This window comes from Astatotilapia calliptera, chromosome 4 (genome assembly GCF_900246225.1).
Source record: "Astatotilapia calliptera chromosome 4, fAstCal1.2, whole genome shotgun sequence".
Classification (NCBI taxonomy): domain Eukaryota; kingdom Metazoa; phylum Chordata; class Actinopteri; order Cichliformes; family Cichlidae; genus Astatotilapia; species Astatotilapia calliptera.
In genome coordinates, this window is record NC_039305.1 from 21,375,386 (window position 1) to 21,395,699 (window position 20,314).

Here is a 20,314-nt window from a genome sequence, read left to right on the forward strand (position 1 = left end):
GATGTGCCCACTACCACACATTTGGACTGATTTGTGACCACTGTTTGGGAGGGATGGTTATATTGTGTATCTGGAATGAATTTTAGGTCTCTACGTCCATCCCATGGGGAATGGGAGCAAAAACAAAAGTGTTGCGTTTATATTTTTGTTCAGTGTAATTCCTTCAAATAATTCCTTTCTAAAGATAACTAGTATTTTTTTTTTTAGAAATGCAATGTTGAACATCCCTTACTGTGTTAAAAAAAGAAAATATTGAAAGTGAATTAAATTTAAAATTTAATTAAACTAAACAGAAACCCTGGTTATCCATGTGTTCTTATATATTCTACTGTCCATTGGACTGACAAAGTCTACATTGTGTATCGCCCTCAGCAAATAACTGTAAATTACGAACAGGTCACTTGTCAGATGTAGGCTATTGGATCTCCATTTATGTGTCAAATCAATTCTGAAAGAGGATAAAGTTGATTATCTGATGAGGCAGTCACGAGTGTATAAACTAGTACACTTCAAAGATCTGGTATCGTCGATAATAAATAGGAGGTCATGCTACAAAAATTGGTTTTATTTTTATTCCTGCGGCGAGGGAATGTACAGATGGGTGGAAAAACTGTAACGTGCTGCCAACAGCTTAAATGTACCTTAGCACTGATTCTCCAAGTCTCTGGGACTCAACTGGAGGGAAGAAAACTGCTTTAATAATGTATGCTCAACAGGGGTTTTATCCTGAACCAACCTGTGTTTTTATCCGAGCTTTGAGCATGTTTTCCACTCACTGTGAAGTTGTTTGCTTTAGACTCCTCCCACTTGCTTCTCTTTTTACCAATGTGAGATACATCATTGCTTCAGTATTTTGAGCTTAGAAGATTTTTATTTTATTTTATTTTTTACCAAAGTATAATCACAAGGTCCATTTGAAAGACTGAGGAAATCCAAATTATGCTCGAGGACTTGTGTTTGTTGCTGATATCATTGACTTTGTATATTTTAATAAGCAGTCATCACTGGTTGTTCCTGCATATTTTTATCTGTTGCCCCTAAGTACTCCCAATTGCTTTCATTTATTGGTATCTTACTGGTACTATAAACCTAGTTGTAATATAATTATAGCTATAATTAAGTGCTGATAATCTCACTACACTCTTCAAAGACTTTATTAAGCACACCTTGCAAGTACCACATTGGACCACCCTTTGCCTTCAGAACTGCATTAATTCTTCGTGGCACATATTCAACAAGGTGCTGGAAACATTTCTCAGGGAATTTGGTCGATATTTGGCATGACAGCATCACACAGTTGCTGCAGATTTGTCGGCTGCTCATCCATGGGGAAAATCTTCTGTTCCGCCACATCCAAAAAGGTGCTCTACTGGATTGAAATCTGGTGACTGTAAACCAGTTTGAAAAGGTTTGAGCTCTGTGACATGGTGTTTTATTCTGCTGCAAGGAAGTATCAGAAGATAGGTGCACCGTTTCCACCGAAGGACTGACATGGTCAACAACAATACGCAGCTAGACTGTGGTATTTTAACAATGCTCAGTTTGGTTTAAAGTTTGAAATGAGAGAACTGATGAAGACTTACACCAAAGGTTTGTGACCCTTGTTTCCAAGTCAGAAACAGTCCTAGTTAAGCTACTACACAACATCAGTGACTTTGTTAAACGCAGATCAGTCCAAATATTGATAGTATCACTACGAACGCTGGTATTAGTATTGGATCGCGTGATAGGGTCGATATCTTGTTTCTATCCTTGTTTCTAAGTTCAATATGTAGATCTTAGAGGATAACCCGTTTGTGTTGACTGTCACATTTATTTTATTTATTAATTTATTTATAGTGCATTTAAACAACAGAAGCTGACCCACAGTGCTTTCAAGACAGGCACATTTACATTGTATGTCTCCAAAACACCCAGTTTCAAAATATATGAAAAGCTGAAAGTTGTATTTTATTGTATTAACTAAGTATTACGGAAACTAAAAATCACAGTGATTTAGTGGTCATTAAAATGTGTTCAGAATTTTCAAACGGTGATGATTTAGCTCATAAATCATAACACACTGCTCTTCCCTAGTAAGTTGCCTTTACAGGTTAAAAGTATCAATAGTGGTATATATAACACTGGGACTCTATTTAGTTGGTATTGGATGGATGCTAAAATTTGTAGTATGGCACAGCACTACAAGAAACCAGCAGGTGGGCTCTAATCTGAGCAATGAGCCAATGAGAACATCAGCAAGAACCAAGGCATCATACCTAGGTAGGTTAATTAGTGCAAAAATAATTCATGTTCAGTAAAAGATCACCAGCGAAGATTTCAGGCCAAGCCTTTTGTTTTTGTCTGCATTAAAAAGCAAGAAAAGCGAAAAAATCCACTCCATGTAGTTTATTGTACAATAATAACATTATATTAACATTATATTTTTCTTTTTCACTGTAGGACCTATGGTGTGCTCTACTGTAGTTTTCCGGAAGGATTGATTGTGTTGGGGGAAAAAATGAATGGAGGGGGCCGCTGCTGTCAAAAAGAAGATTAGTCTTGACAAAAATAAGAATTGAAATGGTGTAACGTTTCGGGAGTGGAGGGTAAAATGTGCTCTCTCGCTCATTTGTGATATAGCCCAACTGTGTGGGGTTTTTTTTTTTTTTTTGACTGAGCCGCTGCCTGATGGAGCTTTAGCGCAGAGAGCAGGGGAGAGAGAGGGAGAGCGACAGACCGACGGACCGCCAGTCCGTCCATCTATCCAGCTGCCCCTGCCTCTGCAGAAGCGCGCAGGCACACACGCTGACTAAACGCCAGCACGCTCTCTCTCTCCCCCCTCTCTCTCTCTCTCTCTCTCACACACACATGCTCGCGCGCGCGTACGCGTGAACGACAAGAATCGTTGGGAGAGGGTCCCATGCACGGCTCGCAGGCTGCCGGAGCCTCTGCTGTACTGGTCAATGTGCGTGTGCGTCTATGTGCGCGTCCGGCGTCTGCATCTTCCCCCTATGCGCTCCTCTCCTCCCGGGACAGGAATAACGGGATACGGGGAGCTCCAATCGCACCGAGGCAGGTTGAACCCCCCCCCCCCCCCCCACAATGCGCGGGGCCAGTGGAGATTGCAGTGGAGAATCAGCAGCACAGGCGCACACACAATGAAGATTGGATTACAATGTTTTTTATTCGGAGCGGCGCGCTTGTGAAGTGCTAAAACGGGGGATTTCATTCATTCTTTTATTTTTCTTTCTTTCTTTCTTTTTCTTTTCTTTTCTTTTTTGTTGGACACGCTGGAATAATTCATTGCGAGAGAGTCGTTGAATTTTTGTTCACCCCCCCTCGCTCTCCTGTTGTGCAGTGTTTGTGAGACCATCAGTGGCTACATGGTTTCTCGGAGGATAGAGGGGACTGTTGCAATGCCATCTCGCACCACTGTTTTGGAGCTCTGTGGAAGGGAGATGCTGTAAGTACTTTGCCGTATCTCTTATTGCTCTCCGAAAATGGGTTTTGATGATCATAACCCCCCACCCACCCCATCTCCCTTGATCGGCGCGTGCCACTGGCGCCTTTTTGTTTTACCCACAAGCGTCCCTCATCCAAAAAGTGCGGCACCACACCGCAGGGACACGGCGCTCTAAATAATAATTAGAATAATAATAAAACAAGATCAACGTGGATGAAGACGATTAAAGGGAGTCGGTACGCAAACAAAAAAGCAAACTCTGCAGTCCAGCCTCTCGCGTCAAGCGCTATAATTTCCTATTAATTTACACTGGCGCAGTGAGCGGAGCGCAGGCGGCTTCACGCAACACACACAGAAACGCACGCACACACACACACACACACACACACACACACACACACACACACACACACACACACACACACACACACACACACACACACACACACACACACACACCAGTTTATTCCCTTAACTTAAATTCATTGGCACACCTAGAGCTATAATCTGTCAGCTCGGCTATGAGGAAAAAAAGAGAGAAAAAAAAAACAGCTTCTTCGGCTGATCTTTGGGGGCTCGTGCACTCCTCTTCTCCAGTTTCTCAAAGTATAACCACCGACACAAGAAACCGAGCGTGTTTTAGCCGATAAAAACAAAGATGGATGATTGAGCGATGAGTATTATTTTATTCAGAGGTTGGACAACACGTTTTTTTTTTTCTTTTAGTCATCCCAATTGTTGGCACAACTTCTAGCTCCTCTCATCCCGCATCAGGATGAACAGTCATCATACATCAAGGAGGCCTGTAGTTAATTTCTTTTTAAAGTTGTAATTTAAAGAAGGGAGATGCACATCGTGCCTGTTCCAACCTTAAACTGTGACACGAAGTGAGAACGAGCTCAAAAAAGAGAGAAAAGAAAGCTCTTTCACTGTGCGAGGAGCGTCTCAGCCAAGAGTGGGGGATTCAGGCCCACTTTCGCTTTCACCAGTAGGGGTCGCACTTGTATTGTATTGGCTTCACTGAACCAAACGGGGAGATCCAAATGAATTTACATCTACCCCTTCCCAGCACCAACGCACACACATTCTCTCTCTTCCTCCTGCTCCCTCAGTCACGTTGTTAAAGCGCAGTTCTATCACGGAAAAGCTCTCTCTCTCTTTCCCTCTCTCTCCCTGCATCCAGAGGCTGCTGCCCATGGAAGGACAAGCCAGTTTTTTTTTCATGACATCAAAAGGATCAAATGTATTAAAACCCACTACTTCCATCCAGGTAGAGTCAGGCCTTACAGTGCACGGTTGAAGGGTTTTCCCCTCTCGTGCAGGAGTGAAAAACGTGAACGTTTGCTTGCATGTGTGTGCCCAAACAGCTTCAAAGTATTGTTGCATGCCAAACAGGAGCAACAGCAGACACAGGGGAGAAGGGAGTCAAGAGAAAATGGGGAGTCTGAGAAGATAAAAGAGCGGGAGAGCGAGATCTTCTCTATGTGTTTGAGGGAGAGAGACAGGGAGATAGCGGTGATTGATTTTTAATGGCCCTTTATTTACATATAGATGAAGACAGAATTAGCAGAAGACAGCAAGAGAGTGATTCAGTTAGAGGATACCCTCTGACAACTTTAAAGTCGAGCACAGAGCAGATTTCTCCTGCACAGCAGTGTCCGTGTGCTTCGGATTCATCAGTGCTTTTCACGGGTGAATAACACCTGAAATCACCTCTGACTCTGGCCTTCGGGGATGATTTAGGAGAAAAGATTGCTTACTTATTGGGCGAAACCAGAAACACCACGAGATCTGGATCTCTTTGTGATGCCACAAGGCAAGATCAAGTAGCACGTGAACCTACTCATGGATCTAAATAGCATTCTTCTGCAGATGTTTTACCCATCGTGCCGATCACAGCACGTTGAAATTGCAAGTGAGAAAGAGAGACGCTGCACTAACATGGGATTACTACAGGCTCCAGAGCAGGAAGCAGAAAGTGACTGATGCAATTAGCACTAAAAGAGCCAAAAGTAAATGAGTGAGGTGTCAAACTATAATGTGAATTCTGGTATAATGAGGGGGACAGGGGGGCGGCTAGGTGTATATTGGGGCATCAGGTGCATGGATGGAGAACAAAGAAGCAGAGAGAGCGCACAATTGTGTTCACATCCATTATAAGAGAGAACACAAGCAATCTCATGTCTTCCTTTGTCTCTCTCTCTCTACCTCTCTTGTGCCCATACACTCAGTGGGTTTGCAGGGAGCTAAAGAGGTATGCGCAGTGGGCACACAACACGGTGAAGCCTGAGTGGTAACAGACGATTACTTCCACTGGGCTTCTCACGGGCGCTCATGCACATGTCAGGGCACACAGAGCAGATGGCTGGGGCCTGAGAGAGACTGGATGAGAGAATGACTGGAAAAAAAATGGACAGAGGAATGAGGTGACAAAGGAGAGGAATATGAGGGGAATATGGGGAATTGTGTAGCAAAGTTTGAGGAACTGTGTCTAACAAAAGGCACATTATGTCAGCAAGCTTGTCAGCTAATTTGCCGCGCCTCAGCTCAAACAAAAAATTGGCCCTGATTACATTGTTATGGTTATTTGGCAGGTATTAGAGCAGCCCCCAGAATCATTAAAGATATTATACAACTGTTAGTCTCCATCGAGAGAGAACTGATTTGGCAGTGTAAACTGAAATCTTGTCAGCTAATTTGCAAACACTATACTTCCACAGGTTTTGGTGAACTGGGTTTAGCAGCATTTTAATGAGCATTTTTAAAAAACAATGTAGACCTTATATGTAACCACCGTGACTTTTTCAGCTTCTGCAATTTAAAGGAGCCGCTTGTTTTGTTGGAGCCTGAAGTGACTATATGTAGATAAGAGGGTGGGGTGCTAAGCTATCAGATAATGCTAATGCTAATGTAGCACAGATATTTCCACGAAAAACAGTCAAAAGGGAATCAACAGCAGAGACACAGCGGAGAGGTCCTGTTCAGTGACTCTGATTATTCAAAGTCAGGCTTCAGGTGCCTCTGTTGAGACACCTGTTGATCAAAGCGGTCATGCCCCTTACTCCTGCAAATAATAACAATAAATGACCCCCCCTCCCCCACAGAGTTGTTATGACTAATTTAGGGTTGTGAGGCTGGGGCCTTTCCCAGATGTCATAAGGTACATCCAGTCTGTCATGCAGAAAGGACCCAGGCTGGATTTTTTAAATCCAAAGCACTTTACTATAAGGCAGGAGTGCTAACCACTACATCACTGCCTTGGTACACTGACAATGGGGATCAAAATGGTTAATTGTACCAGGCTGTAAACATGCTTTTTAATGCTATAAAGTTTGGCATTTTAACATCTGTGCATCTGTGGAGAACAATTCACTTCTGAAGCGGTCACTAGAGTTAATACAGTTTGGGGATTCCTTTGTTAGCTTCAGTTTCCAAATTGGAAGGTTGGCCCTTGGTCTCTTAAGGTAGCACATTTTTGACTCCTCTCCTTACACACTCATGCTAATTATTAGTTCTTATAAACATGAGAATTTAAAACTCTTTGTGTGTTTAGCAGAGGCTTCTTTTTGATACGGGTGTTAGATGACAGAAGGTGAAATCCATTGGCCGGTGAAAGAAAAATAGCTTTACTACAGTCTTATTTTTGGAAAAAATAGTATCCAATCTTCCTTCGCATGCTTAGTTCATATGCAAAGGAAAGTAGACCTATAAGTTCAGCAGCACATTGGTATTCATACAGTTTCCTTCTCCTGGTGTCTGTTTTTTTCAAATGGAAGAATCTCATTTTAGAAGGAAACTCTTCAAATAGAAAAGGACAGAGGGATAGAGAACCTGGGGAATGAATGAAATTAGTTGCAAAATAATAGGAGAAAAATTGTGCAGGGGGAGAGAAAGGGAAAACGAAGCAGAATTATTTTAGTATTTAGCTATTGTTGAATTATTCTTTGTGTAATTGGGCACAGTGTTACAAGTATGGGGTGGGGGCAGGAAGAGAAACAATACAGAAGGGGGGGGGGGGACATCCAAATGCAACCATGTTATTTACTGAGTTTAAAAAGCCAATAAATAAGCTGTAGCATTGTAAAATGGTTAGATTCTGGTGCAAAGAAACAGCTTTCCCCTCATTAAAAACTGCTTTGACAGCAAATAAGTGTTAAGTGTCTTATACTGCAACAAATGAAAGTTCCTCTTTGTTTGATTCCAGCAGGGTAGGCCATCTTAGCACCCAGACTTTCACTGTGAAACCTCTATGGAGCAATACCTGCAAAATTGTAAATTGTGTTGCATTATCTTGCTGAAATAAGCAAAGCCTACCCCCAAAAAGGCTAGTCTGGACTGTAAAATATGCATCCGTCCATTTGCTTCTGCTTATCCAATTCAGTGTCTTTGGGGGGCTGGAGCCTGTTCCAGCGACTGTACCATAGGGTCGACTATGAGTATAAAATATGTTGCACCAAAACATGAATAAATTGTTTAGTTTCAGATCTTGACAGAGGAAAGTGGAGAATATGTGCTGGGAAACAAAAAGGAAAAGGAAAACCAATACTGATACAATATTTTTTTCCTTGAGACACCCAAAATGATTTCTCTAACATTTAAGTGCATTTATTTGTGAGGCCATAAAAAGGTAATATGACAGCAAAGTCGTGGATTGTTTGTTTATGCTCTTTCTCACTCTGCTTGTTGCGGTTGTGGTGTTCCAACAACATGCGCCAAGAGAGAGAATCTCGTAGTTCCCTCTGGTGGACAAACTCAAACATTTTTGCCTTAGAAATGCAGATACCATATTTCAACAAACTGCTAATATCGGCTCATATATCCACCCTCATATATCGGTCAGACTCTAAAGAAAAATGACAAATGGAGAATAATGGTTTTGAGAATACACACAGTGCCTCAAGTTAGCTCAGTTTGGTAGCAAATGGTCGAGATGGCATAAAGATGCAGTATGAAAGATGAAAGTGAGGACAGATGGATAAGTGAAGGTATGAAGTGATGAACGAAGTCACAGATGAGCTAGTGAGGGATGGAATGAAAAGCATGCAGTATTTGGGACACTCTTGTAACGCATACATACCCACACATCCATGCCCTGGGTTGTGGCATAGCAAGAATCACACTTATCACCCTCAGTATCAACCACTCTGACCGTGTAAATAAATCATAGAGTGTGTAAACTATGTTAATCTAATTTTTATACCACGTAGAAGATAGCAGAAAGAACAAATGTGGCCACGGCGGCACATGCAATTATATTAACCGTTACATAAAGATAATGCAGCTTGAATTATTGATGCATGTGAAACCTAGTTGCGTGCGGATCGGAAATGTGGGGTTTGTGACCGTGAAGCACGAGGGAATTGCGGCCGTGGCTTAGCGAGAGAGATTTTTTATTGCCGAAGTGTCTGCGTGGAGAGCGTTCTGTGATTGAATATGTAGAACAAGAAATGAAATGATACCTATAAAAGCGCCTCACTTTCTTATTGACGGATCACCAAGAGTGAAGAATTGAAATGAATGCGCGCACGCACAGGGAGGATCTGTTTTGTGCCTCATGCTCGTGAGGAAATAGCAGTCTGTGTGTGTGTATGTGTGCATGTGTGAACACTAGCCAGTAGTATGGATGCGCCTGCCAAACATCATTTACGGTTGTGGTGCCAAGAAACGGTAGCCTTTGTGTGACGACAAACTGCCCAATACGATTTGGCTGGGGGTGCTCTCTCTCTCTCTCCCTTTCTTTCTGTATTTCTCGCCCTCTTTTATTATACCACTTTTTTTCTGCCTGCCTTGCTTTACTTCCTCTATTTTTTTTATCCTCTACTGCTTTTCTCATCGCCCCAAAATATCCCTGTACTGCTGCAGAGTTGTGACAAGGAAACGAAAAAACCAAAAAGACCACAACACTCTTTTGTTTGTCAGATTTCCACGGCACCAATTGGAACTGAAACATAATCTTGTCATCCTCGACTCGCCTGTTTCTATAAATACCATATTACACCGAATTGGTGCCATTTTGACCCTTTTTTATGAAACTGGTTTGTGCTGAGTCCCGTCGCTGTGGCTACTCAGAGCAAAGGCTGCGTGTGCGCACTTTCCCTAAATCATTTTCCACGACAGATGCTGCATCTCATGAAATTGTCTAACAGCTTGCTATCTGTTTTGTTTTATGTGTGTGTGCATCATCTAAAGAGAACACGAGAAACAAATACTAACAAACAAATACTAATATTCATGCCTGCATAGTGCACATTTATAGAACAGTGTTGTTTTAGTTAAGAGCATGTCCACCAAAGCTCCGTGGAGACTTTCCAGACTGTGTGGGCTTCATAAGGCCTCTAAATGGTGAAACTTAAGACTGGAATGCTGTTCTTTAACAGATTCTGCTCAAGTTCTCTTCTGAAAAACTGTATATGTAATCTGCTCCACAGGTAATGTTACACAAACAAAATTCAGTTCAGTTCAATTCAATACTGAATTGAAAGAAATACTTTTAATAATCACAAAAACACTTGCCTCATGGTGTTTTATATTATAAAGACCCTACAATAGTACAGAGAAAACAGAAAAAATCCAATAATCAGATGAGTTCTATGAGCAAGCACTTATTGACAGTGGGAAGGAAAAACTCCCCTTTAACAGGAAGAAACCCTGGCAGAACCAGGCGAGCGGAGGAAGGAGAAAAGAGAGCAAAAATGAATAATAATAACAAACAACTAAATGATGGAATAGAAGCTTTTGCTAATTGGATCAAACTGTGACTATCGAGCAACACGGTGGCATGGTGGTACGGTGGTTAGCACTGTTGCTGCACAGGAAGAAGGTCCTGAGTTCAATTCCACCATCAGGTCTTCTGTGTGGAGTTTGCATGTTCTCCCCGTGTTTGCATGGGTTCCCTCCCACCGTGCAAAGACATCTAGCTTGTGGGGATAGGTTAATTGATTAATCCCAATTGCCCAAAGGAGTGAATGTGGGTGCGAATGGTGGTCTGTCTCTGTGTCTTAACCCTGCGACAGACTGGCGACCTGTCCAGGGTGTATCCTGCCTCTCGCCCTATGACAGCTGGGATAGGCTCCAGCACCCCCTGCGACCCTGAAAAGGATAAGCGGAAGCGAATGGATGGATGGATGGATGTGACTATTGAGTGGAATGTGTGCTTGGAAGTGGCAAACATTAAAAAGGACTTTGCGATTATGTTGTCTCTCGGCTAGTGAAGCAGGATGGAGATGATCGCTCCAAGTAATGTATGATGCATTTAAAGCCTGAATTCAAACAAAAGCCAGTCCCATAGAATTCAATTACTTCACAAGCTGCCAGGGCAAGCCTGCATGTAATCCTGAGGCTTTTTGACAAAGGAATATGACGACTTCTTGACAGAGACACTAGGAATCCATTAGGCATCAGCGCGCTCTCTGCAGTGAATGGACTGAGATTTTGGATGATTCATTCTCCGGTCTCTTCTCTCAGTGTTTCTGCTTAGTTGGGCAAGAGATGGGTGGGTGGGTGGGGGGGCAAGCATTCCTCTGCTTGTTTTAAAAACACAGGATGACACAGTTGAGCCCGCATGCATTATTCAGCTCACATTAGAGCCTGTCCTTTGGAGTCTCAATTTCATTACAAAATCACAAGGTATGACAAATTCTAGCCTACAGAAAGTAATCTGAAACTATCATTATACTTTGAAATAGACAGTGGAGAACAATCTTTCTCTGTGTTTCAAGCAGTATGTGTTGAGCGGTCATAAACAACAACAAAAAAGTCAGAAAATAAAAAGCATTTCATTGCACTTCTTAGGCTGAAAGGCACGATGATTAGGCCACAATGATTATGACAAAAACAACAGAAAGGGCCACTGAAGGCACTTGAGAAAGAAACTGCACGCCACACGGCTGGTGAATAGAGAGCTGTGCTCGCTCCTGCAGCCTTCAGAGGGATTCAAGCATGCGATGTAAGTATGTGCACTAGTTGATGGGGAGGATCGGATGTTTGAGGTTCCCAAACTCTTTACAGTCTGAACAAAAAGCAGATTGCTTCTTCCTTGGCCTGTGGCCCAGGCCTTTCAGCTTCTTTCATTAAAATCTTTTAATATTTTCTGAAACAACTTGTTAAGTAAGAAAAGTGACAAAGAGACATGAGTCACTCTGTTCTGCTGTCTGTCCATGGAAGCTTTTGCCACCCTGTTGATTGCTTTCTATGCTATTTTGTCTTTAATGTTAATGGTAAGAGTGTGACCTCACGAAGCTGTGCTGCCTCTGACAACAGCACGCTGAACAACAGCTCCTGTGAATCAGTTATGCACCAGCGGTCTCCGCACCCATGCAAAAACGTAAGGGCCTGTCAGTGAATCCATAAATCGTCAACAATACACATGGACGCATTATGTGACCATATGTTTCATGCCTTTCTGAGCTCGCTCACGCTCTACTGTTCAGCACACCTGCTCATAAGTCTTAGAATGCCTGATGATGTTTTATGTTCGCTGAGCACTGGCTTTTCAAGTAGGCCGTGAGTGCTCTCTCCACGGGGGAGGGGTTGCGTAGAAGCGATGATGTCGCTTCGCTTTTCTGTTCGATTTGTGCAGAGTAGCTGTGATCACCGTCTAACCTGTTAGTCACGTTGGCACACACAAACATTTGTTTTCAGCGAGGTGCCCTCGATCGCCGTACTTCTGCCCCTCCGTCAGAGGCATGCGCTGTGTAGCGTCCCATGCTATTTGCAAGACTCGCCCTTTTGTATTGGTCTGCTTTTTTTTTCTTAGCTTTATTTAGTTTGCTTCATATTTACCTATGGGGTACAAACTAATCTCTTTGTGAGCAACATTAGGTTTTTTGATGGGTTTCCATACAACTTGAGTATTTTGGAAAAGCGTGTCGGTTCAGTGAGGCATTTAATGAAAACCTGGGTGTGACCTTTGCACCCAATAGTTTCATACACTGTTTAACTTTTATAGATTTTTTTCAGTGTCTTCTAGAAAGAAGTAGAAAGAAAATGCCCAAAAAGTTTTTGGGATTTACCTACCTGGATGATTGAGCATGCATCAAAACGTTTGTGTATGTTTATTAAAATAAGATATTTTAATATTTACCATAAAATTAATCAAACTTGTAATGCAAAAAAGTTGACTTGATATAAGGTTTCAATGCTTATTGATCTATAGGATTTCAAAAGAGCACTTAGCAGTTGGATTAATGGAATGATAAAAAACAATGTGGGCAGGGATGGAGCGTCATGTCTTCTTAGGAGCCGAGGCCTATTGCAGGATAACTAAGAGATGGTTCAGGGTAACCTGATCCAGGCCAAACTGAGGAACGTTTTAAGTCTAATCTTAAGAGTAGAGAGAGTGTGTGCGTCTTGAATCCAAACTGGGAGCTGGTTTTACAGGAGATTTAAATTTAGAAAAGTCAATTTTGGATTAAACAGGGAGTCAGTGAAGAGAAGCTAATATGGGAGACATGTGCTCACTTTTTCTAGTTCCAGTTATTGCTTTCGCTGTAGAATTTTGGATCCAGTGAAGGCTTCTTATGGTAATTTAAGAACAACCTGATTATAATGGATTATGGCAGTCCACGTAAAAAAATCACAAACTAGTTTTTCAGCATCACGTAGTGTTGGGCATGGTGGCGTCTAGGGTGGACCTAGCGTCTCACCAAATAATAGCTGGGTTTGATAAGCAGAAGAAAATGGATGGATGATTTGAGGTAAAAACAAATTGCAGAAACATTGTTGGCTTCTTTGTAATGATGTCAGTAAATCTGGAACCCACTGTGAGAAAAAGCTAAGTAAGCAGAAGGTACTTTCAGCTGCTGTCTCATTTTCCAGCACTTGATTTGGCACAAACTTTACATCGAATGCCTATCTTGATACGACCCTCCCATTAATCCATGCTTGGGACTGGAGTTAGGGTCACACTAGGTGGATTAGTGTCCTCCCAGATATGAACCAGAGATCTTTACTGAATAAGGCAAATGTGTTAACTGCTATACCACAAGTTAAGCTAATGTAAGCATAGGTGGGTCCAGTATTTTGGCAACACCTGGTTGCTGAGTGATAGCCTGTTCCTCTAGCTGCCAAAAGTATTGAATTTATCCTAAAAGGCTATTGATGTAGTGCTTTTCTACACAAGAAATTGTCCACGTAGTAAAAATTTGGTCAGCTCTTGACAACACAATTGACCAGAACGGTCAACTCTAAGACTAAACATTGATACTTTTGTTTAGCAATTATAATGTTTCCCATCTAAGTAGCACTGAACTAAAAGTTATACTGACTATGTTGGTAAAAAGAAGTCCAAATGGAAGACTGTTATCATTTGTTCTCGAGCCATGATGTTTATGTGACAAAGAGCACTTTTGGCTGCCACTTCTCATATTTTATGGTAGATAAAGTTGAACTGAATGATCCTCAGTCTGCCCACTGTTACGTCAGCCTCTTACGCACATGTACATGCACACATTTTTATTTGTCTGCTCTGCAAAACACTGCAAATAATGGCATAGCTGAAAGTATCTATCTGACAGTTTGTCTATTATTGTCATAGAAATCCTTTTGTACTGTAAGCTGAGTAGCGTTCTTTGCCGATTGGCAAATGTTGGTTTATTACACTATAAAAATGTCTTGTTGCCTTTTCTGAATACTGAACAGCTTGCTCCTGAATCATCTGATTCTTGCAGTCGTGACCATAAAGTTTATACTTGTTAGTCATCTTCTTTTTCTTTCACCCCTCCACAACTTCCTCACAAGGCCATCTCCCACCTCGCAGGGTTTGTGTTTAACAAAGTTACTAAGGAGAAATGAAGACGAAAAAGAAAGTTCCTACCTGAACGTGTGGGTTTTAAGAGCTGTGCATTAACAACTTATCTGTGCTTTTTCTCTCCCTCTTTCTCTCTCCAATCTCATTCACGCTTTGATCTGTCTTCATCCGTCTCTTTCACCCCTCAACTTCCTTTCATGTAGGGGATGAAGTGGTTTGGCAGTATGTCCCTCAGCAGCAAAAGAAGTAAGAGGAGGAGTAGAAGGGGCAGCAATCGCAGCTGTAACGGCGGAAGTAATAGCACGCTGCTCTCCCTGGCTCTCCTGGTGGCGTTGACCATGAAAGCCGATCCCGTGGCGGCTCAAAAGCAGCGAACTGGTGGCTCAGAAAAAGTGCCGGTCCTGAACATTGCAGTGATCCTGGGACGCACGCGCTACATCTCAGACCGGGACATCCGAGCGCTGTGGAGCAAAGAAGACCCCATCGATGTCAACGTGGTCACACTGCTGGTCAATGAGACTGATCCAAAAAGCATCATCACCCACATGTGTGACCTGATGTCAGGAACCAAGATCCACGGCGTGGTGTTCGGGGACGGCACTGACCAAGAGGCCATCGCCCAGATTTTGGATTTTATTTCCTCGCAGACGCTCATACCAATCTTGGGCATTCATGGAGGGTCGTCCATGATCATGGCTGACAAGGTATGGAGAAGTAAACTGATGAATGAAAGCCAGGATGTAGAGTGAACGGAAAGATGTTGTTGTTGATGGGTGGACGCAATAGTGAGCAAAGTATATGAGAAAAGACTGATGGTTAAATTGCTTGGCTTTATGTGATTTGCCAAAAGTTGCGGCTTTTGGGTATTTTACTGTTATAACCATCAACAACTCGTGAAATCAAACTCTTGCCGAGTGAAGGGAGTTCTCACCAAATAGCTGCACCTCACAAAATATCATCAGTTGGTATCTCGAAAAAGAAGCTGCAGAGCCAGGGTGTAGATGGTAGAAAGACGTGTGGAGGAGCGAAAACAAGGTAGGAGGATGAGGTAAGTATCTGCAGGAAAGTGTTGGAGGACTGGTTTGGAAGGAGAAAGTATTTAAAAAGAGCAGGAGAAAGGACAGAATGAGGGATGTAGTGACTAAACAAGAGAAAGGCGAGGAGAGAGAGCGAGAGAAGGAAATGTGAAAGGAGTGGGTGTTGCCGTAGCCTGGCTAACACTGACTGCGTGGTGCGGTGTGCTCTAATCTGGGAAATCTCCATTCATTGTGCAGGATTCCCTCAGACATGGTGCTGGAGTCTTGATTGGTCCCCTCATTTGAATAAGCAAAGCCAGTCTCATCGAACCCTGAATAGGAGCAGATGAACAGCGCATGATTGTGTGGTTTCATGTGTCAGTGCTTAGCTCCTGGAATTTGTCATATTTGCCAGATTGTAACAGAGGGAGCGGGGCAAGATGAGAATTGTTATGTGGAGATAATAATTTCATCATATTAAACTGTTAAGGGACACCTTTAAGAAAGCAATGCTTTATGATACAAGTGAAAACCTATATCACATCATCCAGGTGAGCAACAACGGTTTTGTCCAAAACAAATTCTTCCCTGTACTGTAGCTCAGTAATTGGGAGCTTGTTGAGTAGAACTGAATGTCATTTATAAATATATATTACCACCTTCATTAGTTTAGAAGAATCAGAACCAGAAAAGAGGACAGAAATGCACATGTGCGTAGTAATAAACAAAACGTACGTAGTGATGTTGAGCAACATTGATACAATAACCTGCCACAATCATAGAAATTAAGGTTCATCACTGCAGATAATGGAGGAAAACTGCTCCTCTGTTCAGTGTGTTACAATAATGATGCCATTCTGTGTTTTAATGCACTGGTTGTCCATGCACTGATGTCACTGGGTATTACAGCAGTCCTCGCTCCTTCTTGATCACCGAATAAACACAACATATCCAGAGAAAACATGTCTAAATATGTACATTTGGTCATGCACAGATGTTGGCTGAGGAAGGCAGAGAGTGATCTGTCTCTGGACGTATCTGGAGCGGTGGCTCTGAGAGGTGAAGCATACTGTTACTCAAGGAGACAGGAACTAGAAAAAAAAGCTGCAAAAAGCACACAAACACAATGAAAGTGTCATAAAACACAACGGAAACAGAAAAAATGCCATCATAACTCACAAAAAAAACTTTTACAAAACATGTCAGAAGTGTTTTGGGGAGACAATAACGTGACGGAACAGCTGCGGACATGACAAGCTTCCAGTAAGTGTCCAATACCAAACAAGTACCTACAGTATTATATGAATCATGCATTTAAAACACACGACCTGCATCTTTTTCTACCTGACAACACTGATGAATCCACTGCTTATTTTAAGTGTGTCACTTCTGTCACTTTAGTTGTTGTTAGATCACATTATTGTCTCCCCAAAGATACTTACATTGTGTTTTCTGAGGTTTCAACTTCCATTTTTTTTTTATATAACTTCCACTGTGTTTGTTGTGTTTTTTATGGTTTTGACATTTTCTGTTTGCTGGTGTTTCCTTAAGTCTGAGTGTGTTTGACCTCTCATACTGCTGTCAGTGACTTCGATGAAAGCCTGACCAGCTTTATGGTGTTAGATATATTTTTGAACATCCGCATGCCACTGTTAGCTAATCTGTGATGCAGTGCCTTGGTATAATTGCTGTAAACCAATGAAACTGTTATGCTTGTGTCATTAGTGCTAATGTTACTCAAGATTACAGCTACACTTCCTCTGAATTCTTTCATTTCCTTCCCCATCCTAATGGCTGTAGTGTGTCTTAAGTCTTTTCTACCACTTTTCTGTAAACATTTCTCTCTTTTCAAGATCCTCTTGTTCAAGAAAATCTTAAATCTTTTGGTCCATTTGCCCTTAAAGGAAAAGCGTCAATCTTCATGTTTTATACCATTAAGCTATCTTCCTCTAAAGTAGTTCAACAGATTTTCCACCAAATCTGACCCTGTGGTCCACAATAAAACATGCAGTTTGGTTAAGACTGTAGAACCTCTCAAAGATTATCTTGTTTATTTACAGTAAATATACAAATGTCTTAAAGGTACTGCGGTAACGGTTTATTGATCCTGTAATGCTAGATGTGGCACAGTTCTAAGAGATAGGAGGGATGGAGAGAAGCAGATAAGTGCTGCAGGAGAGGGCTGAGGAGGAGGGAGGAGGTGTGAGCTGGAATAGAGTAGGTGGAGAGGGGATGCGGAGAAATGAAGGGGTAAGAGATAATCCCTCTTTTTGACCAGAGGTGATGTTGAGTGGAAGGGAATTACTGAATGTCCTGATTGGCACCTGCCACACTCCACACACACACATGCACACGCACGCACGCACACACACACACACACACACACACACACACACACACACACACACACACACACACACACACACACACACACACACACACACACACACTTAGATGTGCTTCCTTTAGGGTCACAGGACATTACATTGACTTACATTTATTTTCTGTATTTTTACTCAAACCCAAACTGTAACTACTCCCTGCTTAAGGCCTCAGTCACACAGGTCTAGAGACACATTGGCAACCACCAGTTGCTAGGCCAACATTAATATTTCCATACAAACTATGAGTGACAAGCAGCAATGTGCAAGTGACTGATGAAATGACAAGGTTTTTGGTGCAGCACTGCAAACCTCTTTGCCACTGGTTTTTTAACAATTTTTAGCAACCTTCACAAACCATTTGGCAAACAGTTTGTGAATACACAAATTTTCCACACACCCACTGATCAGTCTATAGGCCTGTACGATGGGAACTTTAGCAAATGATTTCACAGTGACTGTCACCAACCTACAGCAAACCCTTCAACCGGTTGGGGAACACAACTTTTTCCTGGTAATCAGTGTTAGCAAGGCATATACCAAGTGGTATCTAGGCCTGCTAGTAACTCTAGCTTAAACTAGACTTAACCTTAGGCTAGACTTAAACCAACTCTTAACACCAAACTGCAATTATTTTTGCTACGGGGACAGTTCTCTACATTTTGATTGTGTAAATAGATTTGTGTCTCCACAACACTGCTAATAGAAGTATACACTAGACTTGTAGTCAAGATCGCTTAAACCAAGACCAAGACAATACCAAGACCAAGACAGACCGAGTCAAGACCAAGACAAAGTCGAGACGAGACCGAGTCCTAGACAAAAAAGTCTTTAAACTGCAGCTAGATGCTGCTTCGTTTACAGGTGTCAGCCATATTAATGTGTTTTTGCTTTCGCACAGCCCTCCTCACCGCTGTCTACTGTCTCACTCAATTACTGAGAGGACAGACGCACGCTCCACTTGACTGCCGCGTCTCTCACCCTCTCTGGTTTTCACATAATAATATTATCCTATATCCTCGCATGTGATTGGCCACAATATGGAGGGATTGGAGCATAGCTGGGCCACTGTGTGAGAGCTGAGCAGCGAAAGGAAATTAAGTGAAGAGCCGGCTCTCGCTCAATGGGAGTCGATTCTTCTGATTTACTACAAAGCACTCTGTAAGCACGGCTCTTAGAGCTGATGCTTTTGCGCATGACACATTATCGAACGTTACGTTGTGTGTCATGGATACTGTCGATCTGAGACAGCAAGACCAACACAACGAGACCAAGACAAGACCAAGACCGAAGTCCGCCGAGACCAAGTCAAAACCAAGACCACGTAAAAGTGGTCTCTACTATACACATCATATTAGGAGAAAAGATTCCACTTTAAAGTGCTCATCACAGCACTTTGTCTTCTCTTTGCTTTGCCTTGCACCTTTTGTGTAATTTAAACCTACATACTGCTCATTCAAGATGTAAATAGTCCTTATACATTAGATATGATGGACTGTATGCTCCTTTTGAGTTAAAACCTAGTGACTTAAATAATATAATACATTTTCAACTCAGTCACTACATTCCAAAAAAACATAGTTAAAATTCATAAAATTCTTTGTTACTCTCAATACTTTTTTATGTATATTTTTGGTGTGCAGAGCTATAAATTGTTATAGAAGTGGTTGGACTGGTTTAAAAACATTTTCTCATTGTGTTTAATAGGAAATTCAGGCTTGAAGTTTGACCAGAAATGGTTTTCTGTGCACTTTAACACATGTTAAGGGGCATAATTTAATATACGATGAAGACCCTTACAGACTTTGCCTCTGTGGTTTCCTCTCATTTCATTGCAAAGGTTATATAATGTCTCACCCTCTGTAGTTAAAGGTTTATTTGGCTACCTTAGTGAGTAGCCGAGCCTCCGTGCCACCTTCTTCCAAGCAGATTTCTGCTAATCCTCATGTGAAATATGAGGTGAAGCTCGCCTCCAATGATTATGCCTCGTAAGACCCTCAGTATGTTTGTCTGTTCACGATTACGCCTCCGCGCTTGTATGATGTGTGTGAAAATTCCCTGCGTATACGTTACATGCTTTAATGCCTTTGCGTGCACTTTACCTCGTGCGTGTATGTTTCGTTTGCCTCGAGGCTAAATCTCTTGGTGCTGTTGACTCCCAGTCAAAGACATTTCCACGTTAGCCTCTGGAGAATACCATCTAAGAGTTTCCCCCTGTAATACTCAGAGAGCAGGCAGGACTCAAAACGCAGACTCAGATTGTAGTTTGCTGAGTTTATTTTAAGTGATGCAAAAAAAGGGATCATTTACAGTCTCTATGCAAAGTATCCAAGCCGATGGTCCAGTGGATTCCACTCTGTCCTTAGGCTTAATAGCGAAATAGACTTCTCTCTCCAACTCACACTCACAAATCATCATCGAGGAAAACAGGACAGACTCCTGGACAGAAGAGAGAATGGTGAGAGGCGGGCATGTGATCAGACTTACAGAACCGAGATGAGTATCTACTGAGACTGATTTGTGGCTCAAGTGCTGATTAAGGAATGTCCTCCGTATCTGAAGGGAGCCGACTAATTACCAGACGAGAAGCAGGTGAGTTGATTGTCGCAGGTGTGCCAAGCTGGAGGGCGGGGACCAAGACATCCCCGCCTCTGAACAGTCACTGCGCTGTTACCACATAGACCCACACATAAACAAACAGAGAGACAGAGAGAGAAACAAAGAC

At 42.2% G+C, this 20,314-nt stretch overlaps 1 protein-coding gene across 1 annotated transcript; it reads left to right on the forward strand.

The window, feature by feature from the left end:
* The first annotated feature begins 2,711 nt into the window (after window positions 1-2,711).
* On the forward strand, window positions 2,712-16,327 carry LOC113021053 (glutamate receptor ionotropic, NMDA 2A-like). Its single transcript, XM_026165464.1, has 2 exons — window positions 2,712-3,445; window positions 14,396-16,327. Exon 2 carries the CDS (start codon window positions 14,399-14,401, stop codon window positions 14,939-14,941), a length of 543 nt encoding a protein of 180 aa, XP_026021249.1. The 5' UTR covers window positions 2,712-3,445; window positions 14,396-14,398; the 3' UTR covers window positions 14,942-16,327.
* The last annotated feature ends 3,987 nt before the right edge of the window (window positions 16,328-20,314 follow it).

Excerpts from the sequence above, each read along its gene's own strand:
- LOC113021053 (XM_026165464.1), top strand. The coding sequence starts at position 14,399 with ATGAAGTGGTTTGGCAGTATGTCCCTCAGCAGCAAAAGAAGTAAGAGG.